Source organism: Salmo salar, chromosome 05 (assembly GCF_965601325.2).
Source record: "Salmo salar chromosome 05, fSalSal1, whole genome shotgun sequence".
NCBI lineage: Eukaryota > Metazoa > Chordata > Actinopteri > Salmoniformes > Salmonidae > Salmo > Salmo salar.
Window position 1 is genome coordinate 36,127,041 of NC_138295.1, and position 27,743 is coordinate 36,154,783.

Consider the following 27,743-nt stretch of genomic DNA (forward strand, 5'->3'; position numbering starts at 1 on the left):
ACTGACTACAACTACTGACCACAACCACACAGCTAATGACCACAACTACTAAAGCACACAACTACTGACTACACAACTACTGAACCACACAACTACTGAACCACAACCACACAGCTACTGACCACAACTACTAAAGCACACAACTACTGACTACACCACTACTGAACCACACAACTACTGAACCACAACCACACAGCTACTGACCACAACCACACAACTACTGACCACAACCACACAACTACTGACTACAACTACTGACCACAACCACAAAGCTACTGACCACAACTATTGACCACTACTGGCCACAACTACTGACCACACACCTACAGACCACAACCTAAAAAGGACTGACCCCAACTACTGACCACAACCACACAACTACTGACCACAATACAACTACTGACCAAAACTACTGACCATAACCACTGACCGCAACTACTGACCACAACTATTGACCACAACCACACAACTACTGACCACAACTACTGACCACAACTATTGACCACAGCCACACAACTACTGACCACAACTACTGACCACAACCACACAACTACTGACCACAAATACTGAGCCAAACAACTAATGTCCACAACAACAAAGCAACTGACCACAACTTTCTTCAGAAAATTTACTTTTGTAGTTGTATATTGACAATGCATAATAAGGAAGCGGTGTTTTTTATTAATTAGGGTAGCCTATGTGATTTCCTGCAAGTGATATCATTTCATCTGAAAAAAATATATGTATCTTTTGTATGACAACTTTTTGTATGAATCTTTCGTATGTTTAATGGTTACGCGTAATTGGCATACTCATTGAATGGTATTGAATAAATGAAGGGACAGAGTGAGAGAGGGTACCAGAATCTTACGCCCCCACGCTAGTTCTGCGCCTGGGTAGGATGCGACCTCAGAGCACAGCAGTATAGCTGAGACTGTACCATGCACTATAGTCTGATACTGCATTTGAATGAAGAGCTTTATTTCATTAACTATTGTCACCACGCTTGAACAAGAGAGGAAAAACTAAGGGAATCGCCATAATAACTAGTCTATCTCTCACCTCACCCGTCGCTACATATTAAACAGGTTTAGTACCAGCAGGGCTTTGCCAGTGATGAGGGAGATCAACCTACCAAAAAGAGAAGAGAGAACATCAGCATTGGAATGTTTCTCTCTGTGTTCGCTAACAGGTGTTTTTCTGTCTGCGCATTAAGCGCCGTTCAAGACCACCTGCCTCTGCGCCACTCTTGATGTGCACGGTCCATGCTTTTGTGGGATGGTTCAAACCGGCTTTTTAGGGGAACAGTGCTGCGCGTATTTAGTTATGATGCTGAGGAAATGACACAGTTGGAGGATCAATACCTCGCGCTCTGGTAAACTAGATGTGCTGCATGAGAGTGGAACATGTCTCATCAACTTCTTTTTTTCCGGAGATAAGATGCACCATTACCAAGCTACCCCCAACAAAACCATCAGAAAAATTATACATTTACAGAACATATAATTTCCAGCATTTTGAAGAAGAGTGGAGGTACTTTTTTATGTACCGACTGCATTTTTTATCCAGAATGTCATGTTTTTTGCACAATTAACCAATAATAACTGCGCTTTGCATTTGAGGACTATTCGGATGACCACAGCGCCTTGAGTAAGATTTTAAAGTAGAAGTCCTACGGTCGGGAGGAAGAGGTAGAGGCGAAACATTTTTTATAGTTTGGAAGTTTTCTCGGGAAAACCGTCAAACTGGCCATGGCTGCAGCGATAGCCAGCTCCCTTATTCGGCAGAAAAGGCAGGCGAGGGAGCGGGAGAAATCTAATGCCTGCCGCTGCGTTAGCAGCCCGAACAAGACAAAGCAATGCGAGAACAAACCCAGTCGGTTGTCTATGTTCTCTCGGGTCAAACTCTTCGGCTCCAAGAAGAGGAGACGGAGGCGACCAGGTCTGGTTTGGATATACTTTCATTAGACCATCACAATCAAAATCCATATGTTTGATAACTGTTGCCATTGCTTTTGTTTCATCACTTTCACCAACACTGCTCTCTGTGCATCAAATATTAGGGGAACTGGCAAACGAAGTGGCTATATAGGATAAAAGTACAATTATTAGATTTGAGATATGTATAAATATATATATAAACATTTAGCGCCCAGCAAAGACAGTGAGTAAGTATCCTATAGATATGTGTTTTAGTTCATTTAGTTCGACTTATGACATTTCAGACTGTACTTAACGACCTAAGGCAGGATTCCCCAACTGGCGGCCTGCCGCCACTGATTTTAATTGCCCCCCCCCCCCCAAACTTTTCTAATCTTTAAAAAAAATTGTTGGACATAATTAGTTCAAACCTTGCATACATTTGTATAGGATCACATGTTTCTCTATTATGTGTGGGAATACTTTTGAACAGATTTCCAAAATTAAAATCACTTGGAGCCGATTTGCTGGTGTTTTTACAGTCTTTTATGTTTTAGTCAAATATTATATCTGTTTGGGCTTCTTGCCATCAATTTGCAGTCTACAAATTATATGTAATTATGTTCCGGACCCCTGACCATTCGCTCAAGAAACAACTGGCCTGTGGCTGAATCTAGCTGATGATCCCTGACCTAAAGGATATGCTATATTGGTGCTTCATACCTCAGTGTCTGCTCATGCAATCCCAGGTGGACCAGGACAATGGAGCCAGCTAAGCAGGTTTAATGCATAACAAAAGCCCACTGGGTTTGTGGTCTTTACATATCATTACCATTCTTCTGTCTATTGTGATGAATCCACAATGAGCAAGCTTCAAAAAGCCTCTAAAAGGCTATGCAGATATATTGCTTTGAAGTATTATAATGGGACACAGGGTGTACAGTAAGCACCCAGCGTTTGCAAGTTTAACACATTTTCATTGTGTATTACACTTTCTATTTTGGGATTTCAAAACGGGGGAGAGGGGGGGGGGGGGAATCCAGGGACTTTTCCTGTACAGACAATGCAGTATAGTGGACCTACTTCAAAGCAGTGCTCTAACAGAAAACAGATAAGGAATCCCAAGAGAGCTCTAAGAGTCCCTGAGTGGCCATTGCAGTCTATTTCTCAGAGGCCTGATTAATTTAGTAATAAAGGCTTAGCACCCTCTGCAGCTTACAGCACCTAGCCACAGTCAGAAAGCCACGCTATAGTCAGACAAACCTCAGTTGGCGTTTGTGTCACGTCCTGACCAGTAAACGGGGTTGTTTGTTATTATAGGTTGGTCAGGGTGTGGCAGGGGGTGTTTGTTTAGGGTGTTTCGAGGTGTTTTGGTTTATGTTCTATGTTAGTGTATTTCTATGTTCGTTCTATTTGTTCTATTTCTATGCGTAGTTTATTGGGTTGACCTTCAATTGGAGGCAGCTGTTCCTCGTTGCCTCTAATTGAAGGTCCTATTTAATTGAAGTGTTTTTGTCATGGGATTTGTGGGTAGTTGTTTCTCTGTATAGTCATTTTGGCCTTATGAGACTGGTTTTTCGTCGTTGTTTTGTATAAATGTTTTGTATCACGTTTCTTTATAAATAAAGAAGAAGATTAGCACTTACATTCCCGCTGCGTTTTGGTCCACTCCATACGATGAACATGACAGTTTGACCATTAGCTCCTAACATCTCCTAACATTAGCTCGGCTTTTGAACATGGGGCTCCTAACATTAGCCATGCTAGATCCCAGCACTACCGTATGACTGGTTGTAAGTGATGTTTACATGGCTACTTGAACCTGGACCCTGGCTAATGAGCACCGCCGAGGTTTGCTGAGCGTGACTCTGCCCTGTGCTTTCAGACCTAAATGAGCTCCAGTTAATTCCTCTCCCATCAAGTTCACAGGCTGTTTTCTAAGTGCATTATGAAGGTGGGAGTGGAGGAGGGTGTGTCGCTACGGAGCTGGGGCTAAGCTACCCTGCAGTGTTTCATCAGAACTGGACACACACCATGATACCAGCCAGTACCCTCTATCATCACCCCTCATCCCCACCCTGAGATGGGATGGGGAGTCGGGAAGGGACGAGGACAGGCATTGTGTGGCTTACGTAACACATGTGGAGCCTCAGCAGCAGCAGAGGTTTCTGCTGCGTCTCAGAGCGTGTTTGGGTGTGTGCATGTGTTTGAGTGTGAGAGGAGATCCCTGAGCATGTCTCCTGGTAGAAAAAGCAGCCCACCGAATTCACCTTATGGTGCCTTTCCCTGTCTCCGATACATACTGTACCTTTGTGAATGTGTGTTTTGGAGGTAGCATGGGAATTTTCAAATAAGTCTTCCAAGCATTCCCCTCCTCCAATCCCCATATATGCATTCAATGCTAACATTGAAGAACATGCCTTATTACATGAAACCAGATGGCTACAGTACACAGCATCACACTCAGATTACTTAGGAAAAATGGACTGACATTTTGGTGAAAAACCAGGACGTCAGCCTCCTCCTGTATTGGTCTTGAAAGGTTCAGATAATAGGGAGCCAGCGGTGCTAAAAATAGTCAAAGCATGTGTATCGGCCAGGCGGTAACCTTTGTGAGGGTAGAAATGGCAGGATTGAAAGGTAAGGCAGGTGAAAGGGAGGATGAAATGTGCGGTAAACCACAGTAAAGGACACTCCTCTAGGGACAGGGACATGGAAAAAGGACAGCTCTTAGTGAAACATGACACACCAAAATGTCAAGATTGTGTAATCATTAACACTGCCAGTTCCAGGTTTCTTAACTAATGATATTGGTAATCCAATTGGCTAGTAGAATTAGTACTTTTTAAGAGTTGTCCAGGAACATTTATTTTGATGGCATAGGTCAGGGGTACCCAGACTTTAGTTACATAGTTCTGGACACAAGTTTGTAAATGGGTAACTGAGTGCTATTAATAAAGTCCTTGAATGCCGCAAAAAATGTCCTCCCCTCAAGTTTTTCCTTTCAGCGATATGATTTTGAGCAGTTCCTCTTTGGCAGTCATATCTTCAAACACCATTCTGATGAAAATGCACAACTGAGATGGGTCGATCACGTCTGTCGACTCGTCAAATAGAAGTGAAAAGAACATGCGCTCATTTGTCTTTTTTAAGACGCTTCCTTAAATCCTCCTCCGTCATTTCACAGCGCCACGTAACAGTATTTCTGGATAGCTGAACATCCTTAATAGCGGAAATGATTTCTGATTTATTTTTTAAATCATCAAACAATGATTCTGCTGCCTTTAAAAAGGTCTCTTTTACCATTTCTCCATCCTGGAGTTTCTTGGAGTTTCTTGTGCGACTCACCCGGAATGATGCAAACGTGGCTGCCTTTGATTTTAATTTGGGCCTTGTAAAGATCGATTGTTGGGCAGCTAGTTGAGACTTCAACTCTTTTACTTTTCTCATACGTAGTTCACTTTTAGCTGGAAAGTCACTTTCATATTTCTTGTGAACCGTTTTAGAAATGCCTCTAGACATTGAAAAAATGATCTTCCTCCCACTCACTGTGAAAGTGGTAGATTTTCGGTTTCTTGCTGCTTGGTCCAGCACTCATATTAAAAACGTAACTGCAACTTCATAGAAAAAAAAGTTTAAAAAAAACAACTACCACTGGAACAACAAAGAATATTCTGTTACAGGTCTGTTACATGTCTCGCAAGCGTGGAAATGTAATCGTACCAACTTCAGACGGTTGTTTGGAAAACACATCTAGCAACTGGTCCAATTTTATGTCAATCAAGCAGTTTAAAAAATATATTTTGTCTGTGCAGTAATATTCGAGAAAGAAGCTAACCTGTAAGAAAAACATACAGTGCATCAGAACTGTGGACCTCATTATTTTTAAGCAGACTTGATGGTAACGCTGTGAATTGCCAAAATATATATTTTTAGTGGAAACATTTTCAAAACTTTTATGCGGTCTACTAGAAAGAAGTTTGCGATCGAGGATCGACGTCCTGGGCACCAATGGCATAGATGGATGGAAATTATTTTTCATTACTCCAGAAAATAAAGATGCATACCCCATTCTTAAAACATGGCATTTTTGCTAGGGAACACACAAACATCATATAGACGGTTGACATTTAAAAACAATCGAAGCAGTGCTTATCCTAGATAAATATTTACTCTTACTCTTAAGCACATATTCTTATTTGAATCCTCTCCGGTGTAGCCACATGCCCCTTTGGAATAAACCCAGACTTCCTTTGAAGTCTCTCTAGTCAGGAACTGTTTGCTCATACACCAGTATCCATGGCTAGAACTTATAGATGTCAGCAGGGATGTGTTTGCACTGGTCTCTTGAGCCTTTTGGAGAGCTGAGAATGTGACTATGCTCGGTCTATTGGGAGCAGAACTGGGGGACTGGTTAGTTACTGTAGTCAATAACTTAGCGTGCCAGACTTCTATAGGATAGGATCTCTTGTTATAAGATACATGGCTGGTGGATGGGTAAATAAGGCTCCTGTGTGGCCACAAAACTGAACTTAGATCAGCATCTTGATAAGTGAACTTAGATCAGCATCTTGATAAGTGAACTTAGATCAGCATCTTGATAAGTGAACTTAGATCAGCATCTTGATAAAATAATTCACATCAGCATCTTGATAACAGAACTTACATCAGCATCTTGATAACAGAACATAGATCAGCATCTTGATAAGTGAACTTAGATCAGCATCTTGATAAGTGAACTTAGATCAGCATCTTGATAAGTGAACTTAGATCAGCATCTTGATAAGTGAACTTAGATCAGCATCTTGATAAAATAATTCACATCAGCATCTTGATAACAGAACTTACATCAGCATCTTGATAACAGAACTTAGATCAGCATCTTGATAACAGAATTTACATCAGCATCTTGATAACAGAACTTAGATCAGCATCTTGATAACAGAATTTACATCAGCATCTTGATAACAGAATATACATCAGCATCTTGATAACAGAATTTACATCAGCATCTTGATAACAGAATATACATCAGCATCTTGATAACAGAACTTACATCAGCGTCTTGATAACAGAACTTACATCAGCATCTTGATAACAGAATATACATCAGCATCTTGATAACAGAATTTACATCAGCATCTTGATAACAGAATATACATCAGCATCTTGATAACAGAACATAGATCAGCATCTTGATAACAGAATATACATCAGCATCTTGATAACAGAACATAGATCAGCATCTTGATAACAGAATATACATCAGCATCTTGATAACAGAATTTACATCAGCATCTTGATAACAGAATATACATCAGCATCTTGATAACAGAACTTAGATCAGCATCTTGATAACAGAACTTAGATCAGCATCTTGATAACAGAACTTACATCAGCATCTTGATAACAGAACTTACATCAGCGTCTTGATAACAGAACTTACATCAGCGTCTTGATAACAGAATATACATCAGCATCTTGATAACAGAACTTAGATCAGCATCTTGATAACAGAACTTACATCAGCATCTTGATAACAGAATATACATCAGCATCTTGATAACAGAATATACATCAGCATCATGATAACAGAACTTAGATCAGCATCTTGATAAGTGAACTTAGATCAGCATCTTGATAAGTGAATTTAGATCAGCATCTTGATAACAGAATTCACATCAGCATCTTGATAACAGAATTTAGATCAGCATCTTGATAAGTGAACTTAGATCAGCATCTTGATAAGTGAATTTAGATCAGCATCTTGATAACAGAATTCACATCAGCATCTTGATAACAGAATTTAGATCAGCATCTTGATAACAGAATTCTCATCAGCATCTTGATAACAGAACTTAGATCAGCATCTTGATAAGTGAACTTAGATCAGCATCTTGATAACAGAACTTGCATTTGATAACTGAATTTACATCACCATCTCGATAACAGAACTTACATCCAGGGGCGGAAATCCCGGGGGGGACGGGGGGGACACGACCCCCCCATCCTGGGAAAAATATGATTTGTCCCCCCCAATATATCACTGAAACATAACTATGTAATTTAAATAATATTAATAATACGCAATGAAAGCAATTGTGCTGATTATAGACACTTAATAGCGCGTTTTTAAGTTTCAAAAGATTGCGACCCCCCCACTCTTTGCCTCACAATGATTTGATCCACTGCCAGTTCCTTAGCTTGCTAGGTAACAGAGAGGTCGTATCTACTGTCTGAAAGGCACGCAATGCACATAACTGACATGAGGTTAATCCAGTCAATCGCGCACACACACTAGCTGAATATGCAGAGCTAGCGAGCAAATATTAACTATTAAGCTAGCTAGTACCTATTCCATTTATGTGGCGTCGTCAAAGATGGAATCTTTGCTATCGTCAATTTATTCCAAGATCAGCATGCAGATGATGTAAGTTAGTGCTTCAAAGTCCCTGTGATAAGGTTAGCGATAAACTGAAATCCAAACTGAACAGAACTACACTCTCTTCTACCATTGTCTTAAATATATTTAATGGTCTCGTTGCAAAAGCTAAATTGTCGCAAGGGAACTTTTATTTATTTATTTTATTTCACCTTTATTTAACCCGGGTAGCAAAGATTATAGCAAACACCACTGAAACTGAATTGGTGCTCGCTAGCTTTGCAAATTCAGCTATTGTTGGAAGCCAGACAATATGAAACAAACTATTACAATTACAAAAGGTTGCAGCATATGTTGTGTAAATGGTGAACTCATACAGCTGTCAACTCTTGTCATTTTAATCCGTTTCACATTTGCTAGCTACCTTTTAGATCGAAGCCCAAATAGAATGATTGAAGATGATAGAAGCCCATCTCCTACTGTAAATAACCTACACACTGTGTGTGTAGCCAGCCAGCCAGGTAGAAAAATGGCAGAAAAATAAAAGACGGACATCAGAGTATTTTTCAATACACCAAAACGCATAGTAAGAACCCTAGTAGCCTAATATCTCAAAGACTAGTTGATAAAATGTTCATAAGAAAGAAATGAAATTCTAATGGAAATGTTTCACAATGATGTCATTAGGCAGAGCAGGCAACAGATGGCACACAGACAGCAGAGTTGGGGACAGATATGCAGGGACAGACTGGCAGAGACAGGGAGTCACAGGTAAGTTTGTTGAGTCTTTGTTTGGCAACATTATGAAAGGTTCTCAATTTTTTTGACTTGTAAAATAGGAACATAATTGGAAAATGCCATGGATACCCCCACTCTCAACTTAAACTGGTGACTGAACTAAGATTTGTTAAAGGCAATGGTATTGCTGTTGTGATTAGTTGTGTAGTTTTGGGTACCGGTAGTTAGGAGTACGGCAAACACCTTATTTCTTTGGTTCCTCAATATACATTTACCATATTACAATGTAGGCTATGTGTAACAGCACTACTTTTGGTGTCCCCCTCAGGAATTGCTCTTGAGAAAATGTAATGTAATTGTCCCCTCCAAAGTTGATATCAGATTTTCGCCCCTGCTTACATCAGCATCTTGATAACAGAATATACATCAGCGTCTTGATAACAGAATATACATCAGCGTCTTGATAACAGAATATACATCAGCGTCTTGATAACAGAATATACATCAGCGTCTTGATAACAGAATATACATCAGCATCTTGATAACAGAATATACATCAGCGTCTTGATAACAGAATATACATCAGCGTCTTGATAACAGAATATACATCAGCATCTTGATAACAGAATATACATCAGCGTCTTGATAACAGAACTTACATCAGCATCTTGATAACAGAATATACATCAGCGTCTTGATAACAGAACTTACATCAGCATCTTGATGCAACTTTGATGCAAAATCAGAGCCTGTATCCAATCTCACACTCCCCCTCTCTTCCCCTCCCTATTTATTCCTCCCTCTCTATCTTCTCGCCTCAGAACCCCAGTTGAAGGGGATCGTGACGAAGCTGTACAGTCGACAGGGCTTCCACCTGCAGCTGCAAGCAGATGGCACCATCGACGGGACGAAGGAGGAGGACAATGGCTACAGTAAGTCTCCTCTCCTCCGTGCCACCAGGGACGTGTATTCATTAGGGCACACCATAGCAAAAATATTTTGCAACGCAAACTGAAAAACAAGCATTTCTTATTGGACAAGTTCACGTTGTCCCTTTTATTTTATTTTTTGGGTGGTGTCAAATTGAATACAACCCTATCAAACTAACTAGCCCATCTTCTCACCATCCTGTTTCTCTGTACATATAAACAGTGTCAGCAGGAAGTTACTGTGCATCAACACACAGTAACGAGTGGTACGACACAGTACATCAAGGAGACACTTCATTGCTGATTCAGTTTCAAAGAAGAAGCGCAGCTTTGATCTGTACATTCTGCATACTGTACTAAGTCGATGCTGACATTCTTTCTAGCTCGGATCGCATTTGAGATCTCTCCATTGCTACAGATATTTACTGCGTATCTCCTCGCTCGCTCATACAGATAGACTTATTTAGTTCAGTCTATTTGTATCCCTAATTGGAATTAGAATTCCTTAGACTTTCCAAAGCCTTTGAGATTTCAACTGAACAATAGAAAATAAAGTGGTCGATGGCAATAATATGGAGCATTAGATTGTGCTTAGGCAGACTGATAGTATTATGGCCTCAGTACAGTGGTTGATTGGCTTTTTTATCTCTTACATACCTCCTTTAGTAACAGCAGGTTTTCTGTAATCCACACAGTATTGATAATTCACTATCATTAACTCCACTGCTCAGGGGGCTATGATTTTCTATGGGCAGATTAAAGTACAGATTGATAGCTAAAAAACAGCATGCATTCAACAGGCCCAAACACAATCCAATGCAAGTGGATATATATAAATTAGATAGACAGACTGATGGATGTTTGAGGGCTCTGCGCATGGAGTCCCATTGTTTTCTGTGCAGGCTGTTAGAGATGCACTCATCCTGATTGCCACATAGTGACTATTGACTGACAGCTGCTCATGCTCTGTTATGCCAGGACTGTTATTGCTGGCAACAGTATTGGATTTCAAATAACTTTATGTCATTAGCTAGGTCTCCATCCAATTGGTGACATATATTCATGTGAATATTCTCAAATCTGCATAAAAACAATACATCCACACAGTAAACAAGAGATGTGTTTCCATCAAATGAACTTGTTACGGATAAAAGGCTGTGCGTGATGTCTTGTGCAGTTAAATTGATGTTAAAGGGTTTCCATCGCATTTTTAACTCTATTGGTGGTTTTGTCAATAAAAAAATTGCTTTATATAGCAAATGTGCCTACTCTGGTCCTGGCACGTGCTAACAGCTCGCAGATACAGTGATGAGATTATTGTGGATAATGGCGAGATCATTTTTATTTGTCAAACGGTAGCCAAGCATCGATCATCATGTCACCAGAACAAGACCCTCAATATTTATTGGAAAGGAGCATCAAGCTCATCGCAGTGCACTTTCACCACCCTGTGAAGTTTATCCTAATTTATCTGTGGCCTAATAAACTGCATGCTTTCCCGAGTCATAATGGGAGGACCAGACAACATATCATCGCATCACTCTGAGTTTACTTCGATAGGATGGTTATTATATCAATATTTGCACGTAAAGGCATTTCCACTGCCATTTCTCGCATAATAACTTTTACAGAAACAAAAAGATCCCATCTTGTATTTTGTTTTGACCTTTGGAAAGTTTACCGTCAAATGTGCTGTTTTCATCAGGCCTGCTGTGACATATTTTATCCGACATGTACTTTACTGGCATAGAAAGGTTGGATGGAAACTTGGTTATTATGACTCTTCTCAGTACAAAAACAAACATTAAGAGGTCACTAGCTATGTTCCCATTAACTTGTCCAGAGATTTTTTTGTTGATATTTAGAAATGTTGCATAGAACAAATATATTACACAATTTCCCGCTATGGTGCGTTTCCATTTAACAATCTTGTGTCGATAAAAACAGATGGACGTAATGGACGTAACGACATCACACCTAAAAAAATATATATATATATATATATAAATCACAAAAACCTACAGTGTCAAATAAAAATGTAGTGGTTGAAGTGTTACCATTACCAAATTAGCCAAATTTGCATTAATAAATAGGTTACAGCCTGTATTCCCTCCCACCTATCTGTTTCATGTCTCTAGTAGCCCGCAAAAGCCAGCAGAATAATTGGATGGTGCATCTTGTATCCAGCCAACCAGAAAAACAAGGCGAAACAATTCAGACATTCTTGAAAGTCAGGAAAAGTATCCTGGAAAGAAACATTATTTTTGTAGTTTTAAAATTGATTTAGAAGAGTGGAGCGTTATAGTTACGTGTTGACGTCACGTGCCCCGTGTACCTTAAACATTATTCGACAATCATAAATTATTCGAAAAACGCAGTTTCGATCATAATTTTGTCGCAATAAAGAAAGATTGACAAAATAAAAATCCATCCCTGTCAAAAGGATAAAAAATGTTGTCGATCTTTAGATAATGTCTCCTATATCGTTGCCATTACACGTGTTGCAATGGTTTTTGGGCGACGTTGCTTTTGTCAAGTAAACCTGGGTCAACCGGAAACCTGCCTTCTGACAGCTGTTGTTATAGGAACACAGTCCCACCCTGTCTTGATAACCGCGCTACCAGAGTTTCCTTGGCAGAGTGTTAGATAGACTATTACCAGTCCCGGAGCGCCATGCCCTCACAGCGTTGGCGCGACTCGGAGCTGCCCGCTCGGCGCCCGTCCCTCAGATGGCGCCATGTGGTTTGTCGTCAGGGCACTTATGTCATACAGTACCTTCCGCTGCCTGCATCACCATCACCCCGACACTAAACGACTGTAGCGTTGTGGGAGACTGTAAATTAGCCCCGACCATATTAAATTAGTCACTTAAACCAGATGACACTTCTATCCCACAAATTAACACCCCTTCTGTGCAGCCTGCGTGTGTCAGCCGAAGCAATAAATGACTCGGTAATCGTCTGGTTTTAATATTCTCTGAAGGAGAGAGCGAGGAGGGATGAAGGAGATATGAATAAGATAGAAGGGAGGGAGCTGGTTTATAGAAGAGAGACCAAACACAACATACTCACTGGAGGCACAACACACATCCACTCCCATTTCTCGTAGTGCTAGTTAGATAGAGCCGTTAACTGTTACCTATTGAGATACGTTATGTAACAATTGGCTCGCTTCTCCCAACCAAAACATTTACATTTGGAAGAGAGAAATTATAGAGCCTGGTCGAGTAGGAAGGGGAGAAAAGGGAAGCTGTTTGCACCCGTCCAAAAATAGAGTTGTTAGGCGCTGGGTGCTCTTGTCTCCATGGTGACGGCAGCATAGTCCTCTTGGTGCTACTGGTGTCTTGTGAAGGTGGGGAGGACCTACTCAAAACGCACGCACACCCACAAGTCTTCTAACATTGCTGCGGTAGCACCCTCATGAATATACAGCAGTGTTCCTTGATGTTTACCAAATTCAGAGCGGTCCAATTTTTGCTTTAGCTGAGCAGGCCATTTTTGAGCCATAGAATTATTTGACAAATCAAAATAATATTACTAATCAGGCAGCCCTCATTAAAGGCAAATAAATAAGTGTTGAGTCAACAAATCCGTCCTACAATAAAACAATGTTTTTCTACATTGTAGCACACATTTTTAGTTCTTTATGATCTGTATTATGCTAAATACCATCCATGCACACTAATTTGTTTCCAAAGAAGGAACACGGATTCAAGACATTCTTAAAGGCAATTCACCCACCCCTTTCTCCTCACTGTCACAACAATGAGTTAAAGAGACAGACCCTAATCTGTTATACAGACCCTGTATAATAACAGCCAAAGAACACCGCTCAATCAATCAGGTTATACCCTTCAGCCAAGATTCACACACATTGATCTAATTGGCTAATTAATGACCAGGGGTTGGGAGGCGAAGCCTTTGTCGTCAGGTAGATTTGAATCCGTTTGTCCCTTTCTCTGTATGTTGAGACCAGAACAGTAATGTTAATGCTGATGATCTGAGCTCTGCTCGTTAAGCCTGGGTGCAGCAGCACTACCTTGTTCCTTCCTGATCATCTCCTATGGAGAATGGTTCTCAGACATGCGGTACAGAAACAGGTTTGAAGTAGAACAATACAATAAAATGTAGTCACGTGTAGGAAGTAGTTACAGTCTCTTATGGGGACCGAGCATGTCTCTTTCTCTTATGTTCATGTTGAAGGTACTCACAACCCACTGACTTAGAAACATGTACTTTATGCTCAGCCTAGTGTGTTTTTGTAAATGGGTTTTTCAAACCTAAAGGTCAGTGGGAATCTGAAAGTTTGTCACTGTATCAGCCACTGCCGACCAATGGCAGAGCAAAAAGAGTCATATTGATGGTCATGTCCGTCAGTGGTTACGATAAGATGGAGAAAAGGCTAGAGGTCATGATGAGGCAATGAGTCTGTGTGTGCGTGCGTGTTTTTCTGTATGTGTGTGTGGTGCGGGATCCTAAGCCCTGGCCCGCTCTTTCCTCCAGCACCTCGGGTGTTATGTGAGGTAGAAGTAATTGAGTTTTGCCTCTCGAAAAATCCCTGGCGGCTGATTGGCTGGTAATCCCCCTGAAATGAAGTTTACCGCAGCTTTGTCTGTGTCGTGGGTACGGGTCTCAGCACGCAGCGAACGGACAAAGAGAGAGAAAAGGACGGAAAGGAGAGAGAGAAACACATTAAGTGGATAGATTCATGCAGTCAGATGAGCAGAGAGAGAGAGCGAGAGAGAGCGGGAGAGCGAGAGCGAGAGAGAGAGAGAGAGAGAGAGAGAGAGAGAGAATTATTAAGTGGAAGGATCCCCTCGTGCTGCAGGGAGATGAGCTGTAGCAGGAATGGGGTCACCTATACCATGAGCAATGTTTCCTCTAATTGTTTTGTGCACTGAGCAAATTTCAGGTCTGCTGAGCGCAAACTTCAAGGTTGTGAAACATCTGTGCGACTTCCATTGCGCGTTTGCTGTGAACACTGAGGCTGTACCCGCTTTAAGTTATAGCTTTAACAGTGGCCAAGTAGGCTACTGTGGCTTTTTGACCATAATGTCAGCCTACCAGAGTGGCTTACCATTACAAACAATGGAGAAAAATGCTTCCCATAACATTTTAACATGGAAATAGCTGTTCTATCATTCAGCCTACAGTAGCAGCCAATGTGGGGTGTTCAATGTAGGACTACATTCCATTAGACCTTTGGAAAAAAAAAACATGCAGCGCTTGACTTCAACCTGTTTCTCCACTTGTACACTTTTTGTGCTCTTGTAGGACGCAATCACGCCCCAATTGCTGACTACAGATGATCTATAACTGGGCTAATAACTCACTAACTAGCCACGGATAGGAACAAAATGTGCACGTGGCTACATGCAGCTCTTGATATGATCTCAAAACAAGCGCATCTACTCACAACCACAGCTTTAAACACAGTCCAGTTCAAAGTAAATGGCACAGATCCATATATTGTAATGGTCTATTTGCATATAGGCCTACTGCAGCTCTGATTGGTTATGCCGCACTGGTCTCTGTGGAGTTGTGCACAATAGAATCCTACTCCGATGCATTCTGCCTACAACAACATCTCTTGCATAGTTCGTTTTGTTTCGGTATGTTGCATTGAAAGGTGCTAATATTGTGTTGATTCGATCACAATTGCCAAAGTAAAGGGAAACGTTGATAGTGTTAACTAATCGGGAAAACTCTGGAAAGTTTAGTGAAATTCAATCTCGTTCTTCTCTCAGTGGGCTGATATTTCTTCCAAGCTCTGTGCCGCAGTCTCAGGCTACTGCGCGCCTGCGCACGCTCGCAGCTTAGAGGGAACATTGACCATGATGGAAATGGAATCCTGTCTATGCCCATAATGATACTTTCAACAACAAAAAACACTTTAGCTACATCAACTAAACTAACATACTTAAACAATCCACAAAGTACTTCCTACCACAATCATGTACAGTAAGTGTACGCCCACCTACGCGAAAGCCAGCTACACCACACAGAGCCTCTGAAAATAGCAGTAAGTAACATAGCTAGCTGATCCCAGATCAGTTATCTCTGTGTAGAAGGCAGCAGATGTGACTCAGGGTGGGGGGCTCTGGTGGGTCTGCTGGAGCTCTGGGAGGCAGGGAGGGAAGGATGAAGGGAGGAGAGGAAGGTGGAGAGATGGAGGGAGGAGAGGAGAGATATGGAGGAAATAGAGGAGAGATCGAGGTGTATTCATGGCATCATCCTAAAGTGCCACCTGTACAGTGTTTATGTCACATGGTAGAACACTGACCAGGTTCTTAGGATCTGGGTTGAGCAGGGAGTGTGAAATAGAGGTGGACAAAGAAAACTATTTTCATACATTTATTTTTATGTCATTACTTTCTCTATAAAACATTTCAATTGAGTTTATAGCATCAATCCATATTCGTTGTCAAGTTACCCATACTTTGCCTTCACTTCTCAGTTCTTCTATATCCATTATTTGACTTTAAAAACCATGCTAATTAAAATCACAGAATGGACATGCAAACCAAACCAAAGAAAACAAAAGGGGGATAGGAAGCAACACAGTCCAGCAGGCAGGCATCCATATTATTTTCTCAGAACAACTACATTAACGTTGTGCTCTCACCAAACGTATCAGCTACAAGCTCTCTGCAAAAGGATCCACCGTGCCTCCGGACTGCATTACTTCCTGTGGGCGGCCGCCTAGAACACAAAAAGAGGGAGGTTTAAAGAGCTACTCAACACGCCGATTGGAACGTGGTTTTCTGTTGCTCATTAGAAAAACGTGATTTCAGTCTTGGAGGTGTGTTTCCTGACCGATTTCACGTTTGGTTAACGATGTTTGTCCCCCATGAGACACTGTAGAAAAGGAAGCCTATTTCACTTCCTGAAAATCCCCAGAATAAATCTAAGATAACTCAAGAAATCTGTAATGAATTTTGACATTTTTTCCAATTTTGTTTTAGTTGCGCAATTTTACATCTAACTAAGGTGTTTGGTGCAGTATTTGTCAAGTAAAAAAAATGTGTAATTCCATTTTGCATCGATTAAAGATCTCCCGCTTCATGTTGCTAATCATGGAGTCTCTGACTGTAGTCCCAACAACAATAACCTACTCGTGTGAAACGTGTGGAGGCTATATGGTATGTCTTTTTCTGAGGCACACTTAATGAAAAAATGATACTCGCAAGTATTTCAATACCAACATTATTTCGGATATTCATATTTTAAAAAAACGTTCCCATCCCTAGTCTAAATTCTCTCACACAGAGATGTGCCCGTCTCTATCCCATAGCACAGATTGACCCTGCTCTCTGTTACTAGAGGGCATGGATGTGGCAGCATGGCAGCACTGTGCACAATTCATCCCAGGCCGGACAGAAGAGGACTGGGCAGGACACAGCAGCAAAGCTACTGTTTGGTCCTGATGTTGCCGTAAACTCAGAGAAAACAGTTACAATATGGCTTAACAGCAATAGCTACAATAACAGCTTCACTTTGAGAAAAAGAGCACAGACAAACCATCGTCCCTGTTTGTCTTTTTTTCGGCGAGGGTGAGTTTTTGTTTTAAGCATTGTGTAACCTTTTTAAGACTACATCTTTTGCCTCACTCTGTGGTGGAGGGCTGCCTCTCTATCCCTTGGCATACGAATGCAGTGTGGCCAGGGGAGATTGTCAGGTTCCTGGCTAGCTCGGTGACAGTAGGACAAAAGGTGTGAGCGGGTTTGGCATATGAGGACAGAGCCGGGCTGAGGGAGGTCTCTCTTTAGTCTGCTAAGTGCTACTGTAGCTAACTCCATTAAGTGGACTGGGGTAGAGTGAAAGGATGTGGTTGGCATGAATAGTGGGGGCAGGAGTCTTAGCTTTATGTTGTTTTCTACTTAGATTAGCTCTGCTCCTATGATGGCGACACTGTGTTACCTGCTGCGGTTTACAATCTAGTCTCAGTATTCCATCTAAATATATGACCGAGACATGATTTCACTAAGTACTATTTATTGGTGGATAAACAGTGTGCCTACAATATTCTTCACAAGTTAGACTTTTTCCCTCCATTTGTTGACAAGATTGTCAACAAATGTAATGTAACAAATGTAACTCTCTTTTTCCCAGTAGGTCCCTCAGGTCCTCTGGCACTGGGCTTTTAACTATCCCAAAGCCTAGGACTAAGAGGCATGGAGAGGCAGCCTTTAGTTATTATGCCCCCTGCCTCTGGAATAGCCTGCCAGAGAACCTGAGGGGGGACAAAACTGTGGACATATTTAATAGATATTGTCACACTGGTATAAATGATTGGGGAGACAGACGCAGGAATGTGTAATAGGGTTTTTTATTGTACCCAAATTACGATGTGCCGTGTAAAGGCACAGGGACGAAGACCAAACAAACACTATACAAAAACACAGGGTTGAGACCCAAACAAAAGAGCGAGGAGTACCTCGAATAAATAACACACGCGCACAATGATTAACACACGGGACGAGACCGTAATCATCTGCACAATCCACAAGGGCACAAAAGCCCAAAACACACAGCACAGGTACTCACATGCACAAACTGACATTGGAACAATAATCGACCGACCAATGGAAACCAAAGGGCACATATATACAGATACAATCAGTGGGAATAGGGGCCAGGTGTGCGTAATGAAAGTTCTGGAGGGATCCGTGACAGATATCTTAATGATACACGCCTTTTTAGCTTTGCTTTTCCTTAGGGTGCTTTTGTATTCTTTCAGTTTTTAATTGTTATTCTTTTTTAAAATCATTTTATGTTTGTTGTGAAGTAAATATTTAAGTTTTTATTAGTTTTAGCATTGCATTCCATGTCAGAAATGTGTTATATAAATAAAGCTTGATTCTCTTTCCCCAGCCATATTCAACCTCATTCCAGTGGGGCTTCGAGTGGTGGCCATCCAGGGAGTTCAGACCAAGCTCTACCTGGCCATGAACAGCGAGGGCTTCCTGTACACATCAGTAAGTCTCTCAAACACACAAAGAGCACAGCAGTGCTAACCTCTCCTGCTTTCCCTGGTAGAACACAGGTGCTCCATATTGGTCAGCTTGCAGCAAATGTTTCAACCCCTTTCCTAACCTCACAATCATTAAGAGCTTCCTTCATTTCTCCCTGTTACTTTCTGGCACAAACCCATTTGCAGTGCATAGTCAATGCTACATCATCGCAGTGCATACAGAATACTCCCACCATCATGACATGTTTCCAAGCAGGTGTCCCCAGTTGTTTACCATCTGTGCCCCAGCCATGCCTCTCTCACCAGGTGGCTAGAGTGGGTGTGCAAGCCCAGCTGGCAGCATGATTTGTTGTGGCGGAGGTGATGAGTGTGTGTATGCCTGCTAATGTGAGAATGTGTGTGTGTAGGTTTATAGGCATAGAGATGATGTGTGTGCACTGGTAGTGATGAGGGCATAAGAGGTGTGTGTGTGTGTGTGTGTGTGTGTGTGTGTGTGTGTGTGTGTGTGTGTGTGTGTGTGTGTGTGTGTGTGTGTGTGTGTGTGTGTGTGTGTGTGTTTGTTTGTTTGGTTTGTTTATGTGTGTGCATTGGGGTGGTTGTGCCCCGTGCTTATGTTACCATAGTACTGTGGTGGTTAATTTCTTTACTATCAAATGAGGAGAGACAAACTTATCACACAAGTCAGAGTTATACTTAAACTAAATCTTTAATCACTTATTAATAAGGAGCAGGTCAATACAACACACACGTATAAAGTGAATCCATTGAGTGCTCTACGATAATGATGGCTGGTCGACGATTCACGATCAAACGATTCGTTGAGAGCCCCGAGACAAAAGTACAAAGGTCTTTTATAGCCAAGATACGCCCCTTTCAACCTACATGACGAACAACAGGTATATAGAGTGGGTCCCAAGGTTAAGATCTGTATGAAAGATACCTATAATACATAGCGGACAGTATCTGCTGTGTCAACAGTTTTCATTGTGTAGAGACCAGTGTCTGGCCCTCCGACTCCAAACTGGAACCGTCTCTCCCTGGTACGGTATAGAACAGAAACATTAACTCGTGCTCTGGAATGCTCTTTATCACCCTAAAGACATCGTAAATCTCCTGTCACTGTTATCTCCCAGAGGCCCATCCTCAGTAGAACACACACACAATAGTTAAGAATACTCTATTCTGTTGCATAACACAACCATTTGATGCAATAAAAGTATTATAACATAATCTTGCAATTTTGCTCTCACAGTACCCCCCTCCCTGCGGCTGACCCTCCCGACCGGCTGTATGGAGCTGAAATGCCGGGTTACTATGGTGACATTAACATCTGGAAGAAACAGATGCAGTATGTGGGCTGTATGGAGCCATGGCACACTCCCTCCATCCTGTAGAGAGAGAGAGAGAGTCTATGTCATGGAAAGAGCAGGTGTTCTTAATGTTTTGTGCACTCAGTGTAGACTGACCAGGTGAATCCAGGTGAATACTATGATCCCTTATTGATGTTACTTGTGAAATCCACTTCAATCAGTGTAGATGAAGAGGAGACAGGTTAAAGAAGGGTTTTTGAATCCTTGAGACATGGATTGTTTATGTGTGCCATTCAGAGGGTGAATGGGTAAGACAAAATATTGAAGTGCCTTTGAACGGTGTATGGTAGTAGGTGCCAGGCACACCGGTTTGAGTGTGTCAAGAACTACAACGCTGCTGTTTTTTTTCACACTCAACAGTTTCCCGTGTGCATCAAGAATTTTCCACCACCCAAAGGACATCCAGTCAACTGGAAACAACTGTGGGAAGCATTGGAGTCAACATGGGCCAGCATCTCTGTGGAACACTTTCGACACCTTGTAGAGAGCATGCCCCGACAAATTGAGGCTGTTCTGAGGGCGAATGGGGGGTGCAACTCAATATTAGGAAGGTGTCCTTAATGTTTTGTACACTCAGTGTACAAACATGAAAACATGACAACTCTCCAAATTGTGGATTTCACAATTTGATCAACTACAACTTCAGAATCTGTTCTCAAAGGTCGAGGGCTTCTTGGCCATAAACAGCCCTTGGCTGGGATTCAATCCGATTTGCGCTTTGACAAGAATTCACCTTTTAAAGTTAATGTCCGATTCAGCGTACTTATGCAGTATTTACCGTGAATATGGTCTTCGTGAATGTGGAAACATTGCCTTTAAAAGCTGCATTGTCCACAAAATACTGGCCCTGACTGTAGTCGTGGCTCTTGTCTCACTAAGCCTGATCTGACTGTAGTCATTGGCTCTTGTCTCACTAAGCCTGATCTGACTGTAGTCATGGCTCTTGTCTTACTAAGCCTGATCTGACTGTAGTCGTGGCTCTTGTCTTACTAAGCCTGATCTGACTGTAGTCGTGGCTCTTGTCTTACTAAGCATGATCTGACTGTAGTCATGGCTCTTGTCTTATTAAGCCAGATCTGACTGTAGTTGTGGCTCTTGTCTCACCAAGCCTGATCTGACTGTAGTCATGGCCCTTGTCTCACTAAGCCTGATCTGACTGTAGTTGTGCCTCTTGTCTCACTAAGCCTGATCTGACTGTAGTTGTGCCTCTTGTCTCACTAAGCCTGATCTGACTGTAGTCGTGGCTCTTGTCTCACTAAGCCTGATCTGACGGTAGTCGTGGCTCTTGTCTCACCAAGCCTGATCTGACTGTAGTCATGGCTCTTGTCTCACCAAGCCTGATCTGACTGTAGTCATGGCTCTTGTCTCGCTAAGCCTGATCTGACTATAGTCGTGGCTCTTGTCTCACTAGGCCTGATCTGACTGTAGTCATGGCTCTTGTCTCACTAAGCCTGATCTGACTGTAGTCATGGCTCTTGTCTCACTAAGCCTGATCTGACTGTAGTCATGGCTCTTGTCTCACTAAGCCTGATCTGAATGTAGTCATGGCTCTTGTCTTACTAAGCCTGATCTGACTGTAGTCATGGCTCTTGTCTCGCTAAGCCTGATCTGACTATAGTCGTGGCTCTTGTCTCACTAGGCCTGATCTGACTGTAGTCATGGCTCTTGTCTCACTAAGCCTGATCTGACTGTAGTCATGGCTCTTGTCTCACTAAGCCTGATCTGACTGTAGTCATGGCTCTTGTCTCACTAAGCCTGATCTGAATGTAGTCATGGCTCTTGTCTTACTAAGCCTGATCTGACTGTAGTCATGGCTCTTGTCTCACCAAGCCTGATCTGACTGTAGTCATGGCTCTTGTCTCACTAAGCCTGATCTGACTGTAGTCATGGCTCTTGTCTCACTAAGCCTGATCTGACTGTAGTCATGGCTCTTGTCTCACTGAGCCTGATCTGACTGTAGTCATGGCCCTTGTCTCACTGAGCCTGATCTGCCTGTAGTTGTGGCTCTTGTCTTATTAAGCCTGATCTGACTGTAGTCATGGCTCTTGTCTCACCAAGCCTGATCTGACTGTAGTCATGGCTCTTGTCCCACTAACCCTGATCTGACTGTAGTCGTGGCTCTTGTCTCACTAAGCCTGATCTGATTGTAGTCATGGGCCATAGTACAGTAGAAGGAACCTTAAAGCCTGAGTGTAATTACTAATCACATCACAATTAACATTATCACAGAGTAGAAAGATATCCACTGGGATTGATACAGCTGAGTACGCCTGAGGCGAAAAACGGAGAAATGATACAAATAAAACTCCCCACCCCACCTCCCCTCCTTCCACTGTAATGAAAACATATGCACTGAGCTGCTGCTTTAATATCATTTAATTTAATAAAGATGGATCTTGCCTGTACTCCACAGTCTGTGTCTGTGTGTGTGTGTGTGTGTGTGTGTGTGTGTGTGTGTGTGTGTGTGTGTGTGTGTGTGTGTGTGTGTGTGTGTGTGTGTGTGTGTGTGTATGATATTTATCTCACCTGTGGTGGTGAATCATAGAATAAGCCAAACCGCTCCCTGATTGTGAATGTGTTGTTGTGTGGTTAAACTATTGTTGGGGGGGCTAAAGCTAAAGAGCCCCTCTGCTCCCTCTCCTCCTCTGCTCCCTCTCCTCCTCTCCTCCCTATGCTCCCTCTCCTCCTCTGCTCCTTCTCCTCCCTCTCCTCCTCTGCTCCATCTGCTCCCTCTCCTCCGCTCCCTCTCCTCCTCTGCTCCCTCTGCTCCCTCTGCTTCCTCTCCTCCTCTGTTCCCTCTCCTCCTTTGCTCCCTCTGCTCCCTCTCCTCCTCTGCTCCCTCTCCTCCTCTGCTCCCTCTCCTCCTCTGCTCCATCGGCTCCCTCTCCTCCTCTGCTCCATCGGCTCCCTCTCCTCCTCTGCTCCATCTGCTCCCTCTCCTCCTCTCCTCCTCTGCTCCCTCTCCTCCTCTGCTCCCTCTCCTCCTCTGCTCCCTCTGCTCCCTCTCCTCCTCTGCTCCCTCTCCTCCTCTGCTCCCTCTCCTCCTCTGCTCCATCTGCTCCTCTGCTCCCTCTGCTCCCTCTCCTCCTCTGCTCCCTATGCTCCCTCTCCTCCTCTGCTCCCCTGCTCCTCTGCTCCCCCGCTTCCCCGCTTCCCCGCTCCTCTGCTCCTCTCACTCATTACCACATAAAACAGTAAAAAAATAAAATAAACTTCAAGGTCATGTTCAATTGCTCTAATTTCTCTGATGATTTGTTAAGGTTGTATTCATATGTGTGTTTATCTTTGATCCCAACCTGTAGTAATGTTAAAAGCAGTCATTACTTGCCATGATAACAACACATTGCCTAGTGTGCTAAACCTTTATTTAGCACACTACTGGTGATTATAGCCTTGAATTTTGCATACACACTTATACAGCCACCTACGGACTGAGACTGCACAACCCTCCGGCAGCATCATAGCTTTTAGCCTTTGTAAATTCGATGATAGTGGTTGTGGATGTGGAGGGAGGAGGCAAGGTTTTCCATTTGAGCTGAATTAGCAAGTGGATTTGAATTTAATCTGTATTCAGCAGGGTGTCTGATAACCTCGTGTGGCTGAGTGCTCAGTGCTGTTATGGTAAACTGTTGCCTAGGAGCACCACCCTTTACAAAAGGGGGGGGGGGCGGTTGAGGGGTTTAGCCAATGGCTGGCCAGCGTTTCAGGGAGATTCCCAATCAATGGTGGACGTAGGCTAGCCAGGGAGATGGCTGCTACTGTGGTGTTGCTTCATCTGAGTACCTTTGTGTAGAGCCCTGCACAGGCATGAATTTTAAGCCCGAGCCCTACCCATGCCAACGACGTTCAGACCCTACCCTACCCAGGCCTGATTCCTTCTGCCAAATGTAAGGCCCGGCCTCGAAACCTGAAATCCGAAATAACTTCCTCCGTTAGTAAATCCATTAGCTGCTCCTCTCAGTCTGTCACTCTTTCCCTGCGTGCAGCTCGCTCTGCATGCACTCTGCTCATGGCAGCTCTGAGTCTGTGAGTATCCATAGCAACGGTGCCGCTTGGGCTGCTCTGCTCAATGAAGAGAGATGAGAGAGCAGTTACCTGTTAGCTACTTTTCGTTACTCTAAACTCCGACAGGGAACATTTTTATGTTCTGTGAAATAATCTCTCCTGTCTTAAATTTGACCAGGTTGAAGCGCTCCTGACACCATGTTATGATCTTAGTCAGATATGACTGTACTGCTCAGCACAGCACATGCATATGGGTCAGCTTCAGCATGTTAGTGATGCCCTGCCCGTACCCTAGTTATTGATGAAAACCCAGCCCTAACCCGGCCCTTACCCAATGTATAGTGTCGGGGCCCTTTGGGCTCTGGTCAGGTAGCAGAGCTCTAGCTGTTGTGAAAGTGTGAAAGAGTGGGTTTGTTAAAGTGTGTTTGAATACCTTCTATGCAATTTTTTATTACATAAAGTACCAGTCAAAAGTTTGGACACACCAACTCATTCACCTACTCATTATTTGTAACTTTTTTCTACATTGTAGAATAATAGTGAAAGACATCAAAACTATGAAATAACTCATATGGAATCATGTAGTAACCAAAAAGTGTTAAACAAATCAAAATATATTTTATATTTGAGATTCTTCAAAGTAGCCACCCATTGCCTTGATGACAGCTTTGGGCACTCTTGGCATTCTCTCAACCAGCTTCACGAGGTAGTCACCTGGAATGCATTTCAATTAACAGGTGTGCTTTCTTAAAAGTACATTTGTGGAATTTCTTTCCTTCTTTATACGTTTGAGCCAATCAGTTGTGTTGTGACAAGGTAGGGGCTATACAGAAGATAGCCCTATTTGGTAAAAGACCAAATCCGTATTATGACAAGAGCAGCTCAAATAAGCAAAGAGAAACAACAGTCCATCATTACTTTAAGACATGAAGATTAGTCAATCTGGAAAATTTCAAGAACTTTGAAAGTTTCTTCAAGTGCAGTTGCAAAAACCATCAAGCGCAATGATAAAACTGGCTCTCATGAGGACCGCCACAGGAAAGGAAGACCCAGAGTTACCTCTGCTGCAGAGGATAAGTTCATTAGAGTTACCAGCCTCAGAAATTGCAGCCCAAATAAATGCTTCACAGATTTCAAGTAACAGACACATCTCAACATCGACTGTTCAGAGGAGACTGCGTGAATCAGGCCTTTATGGTCAAATTGCTGCAAAGAAAACACTAAACGACACCAATAATAAGAAGAGCAATGGAAATTAGACCGGTGGAAATCTGTCCTTTGGTCTGATGAGTCCAAATTTGAGATTTTTGTTTCCAAACTCTGTGTCCTTCTGAGATGCAGAGTAGGTGAACGGATGATCTCCGCATGTGTGGTTCCCACCGTGAAGCATGGAGGAGGAGGTGTGATAATGTGGGGGTGCTTTGCTGGTGACACTGTCAGTGATTTATTTATAATTCAAGGCACATTTAGCCAGCATGGCTACCGCAGCATTCAGCAGCGATATGCCATCCCATCTGGTTTACGCTGTAGGAGAAAATTCATGACTATGGGTGATTTTTATGTATCTAAACTCTTCTACCAGAAGTAGTAAGCAGAATCAACATAAGGTTAATTAATAGACATGTGCAAGCAGAATAAAGGCTGAGCTCAGGTGAATGAACAGAGCTGGGTCAACATGGAGTTGTAAAAAGAGAACGTAAGCAGAAAATGTATGCCTGTGCTATTATAGGCCTGAGGGAAGTCATTACCTGGTCCTGTGACTAGCATTGAGACATGCAATTGCATTATGTATGTATGCCAGTGCTGTTGTAGGCCTGAGGGAAGTCATTGCCTGGTCCTGTGACTAGCTTTAAGGCATGTGATTGTATTATATATGTATGTCTGTGCCATTACAGGCTTAGGGAAAGCCATTATGTAATCCTATGAGTATCATTAGACAGACACCTGCATTATATGTGTGTCTTATTTTTTGTATCATTGCTATGGTTACGCCACCAATAGAATCTGTAAACAAGCAAGATTTGAGACAGAAAGATAATGGTGGCGAGAGGCCAAGGGGTGTTAATCATCTACATAGACGGGAGTGACCATGTGTGTTTTCTGAAAGTGGAAACCTATAAAGCCTGAGGTCTGTAACAAGAGAAGGCAGTTGTTCCATGGAATTGCTCGGCTTTGTTACTTTTTGTAATAAAGCCTATTTTAATTCACAATCTCCGGTATCTGAGAAATATTTGATTCAATATTTCCACGACAACGCTTAGTGGGACTATCATTTCTTTTTCAACAGAACAATGACCCAACACACCTCCAGGATGTGTAAGGGCTATTTGACCAAAAAGGAGAGTGATGGAGTGCTGCATCAGATCACCTGACCTCAAACCAATTGAGATGGTTTGGGATGAGTTGTACCGCAGAGTGAAGGAAAAGCAGTCAACAAGTGTTCAGCATATGTGGGAACTCCTTCAAGACTGTTGGAAAAGTATTCCAGGTGAATCTGGTTGAGAGAATGCCAAGAGTGTGCAAAGCTGTCATCAATGCAAAGGGTAGCTACTTTAAAGAATCTAAAATATATTTTGATTTTAACACTTTTTTGTTTACTACATGATTCCATATGTGTTATTTCACAGTTTTGATGTCTTCAGTATTATTCTACAATCTAGAAAATAGTAAAAATAAAGAAAAACCCTTGAATGAGTAGGTGTGTCCAAACTTTTCACTGGTACTGAATATCGAAAGCTTGGGAGTACAAGGTTCTATCTGCCTTTTTGTCACAATTTAGTTGTTGACATAACCGTTTTCTGTTCAATGTTCTCTACCTTTACACAAAAGGGTGGGTCTAATCCTGAATGCTGATTGGTTTAAACTGCATTCCAGCCGGTGTCTATTCCACAAGTTGCTACCAACTAACTCTATGATGTTACAATGCCTATTTACTCTGTTCCATCTGACTGAGCAATCCAATGTCTCATCAGCCCATCCAAGCAATTTACAGTGCCTTGCAAAAGTATTCATCCCCCTTGGCTTTTTTCCTATTTTGTTGCATTAAAACCTGTAGTTTAAATTGATTTTTATTTGGATTTCATGTAATGGACATACTCAAAATAGTCCAAATTGGTCAAGTGAAATGGAAAAAATTGCTTGTTTAAAAAAATTAAACAAAAAAAAAAACCTGGAAAGTGGTGCGCGCATATGTATTCATCCCTTTGCTATGAAGCCCCTAAATAAGATCTGGTGCAACCAATTACCTTCAGAAGTCACATAATTAATTAAATAAAGTCCACCTGTGGGCAATCTAAGTGTCACATGATCTCAGTATATATACACCTGTTCTGAAAGGTCCCAGAGTCTGCAACACCATTAAGCAAGCGACACCACCAAGCAAGCTGCACCATGAAGACCAAGGAGTTCTCCAAACAGGTCAGGGACA

General features: G+C 42.2%; 1 protein-coding gene across 5 annotated transcripts in view; it reads left to right on the forward strand.

Annotated features, from left to right (window-relative positions):
* Positions 1-27,743, forward strand: part of LOC100194849 (fibroblast growth factor 13) — a 193,556-nt gene that overhangs the window by 145,456 nt on the left and 20,357 nt on the right. For 4 of the 5 annotated variants that reach the window (XM_014199401.3, XM_014199400.3, NM_001139878.1 and 1 more), the window contains 2 exon segments: positions 9,861-9,971; positions 18,842-18,945. In XM_014199401.3, the coding sequence (XP_014054876.1) occupies positions 9,861-9,971; positions 18,842-18,945 (215 nt within the window). 5 annotated transcript variants of the gene reach the window in all.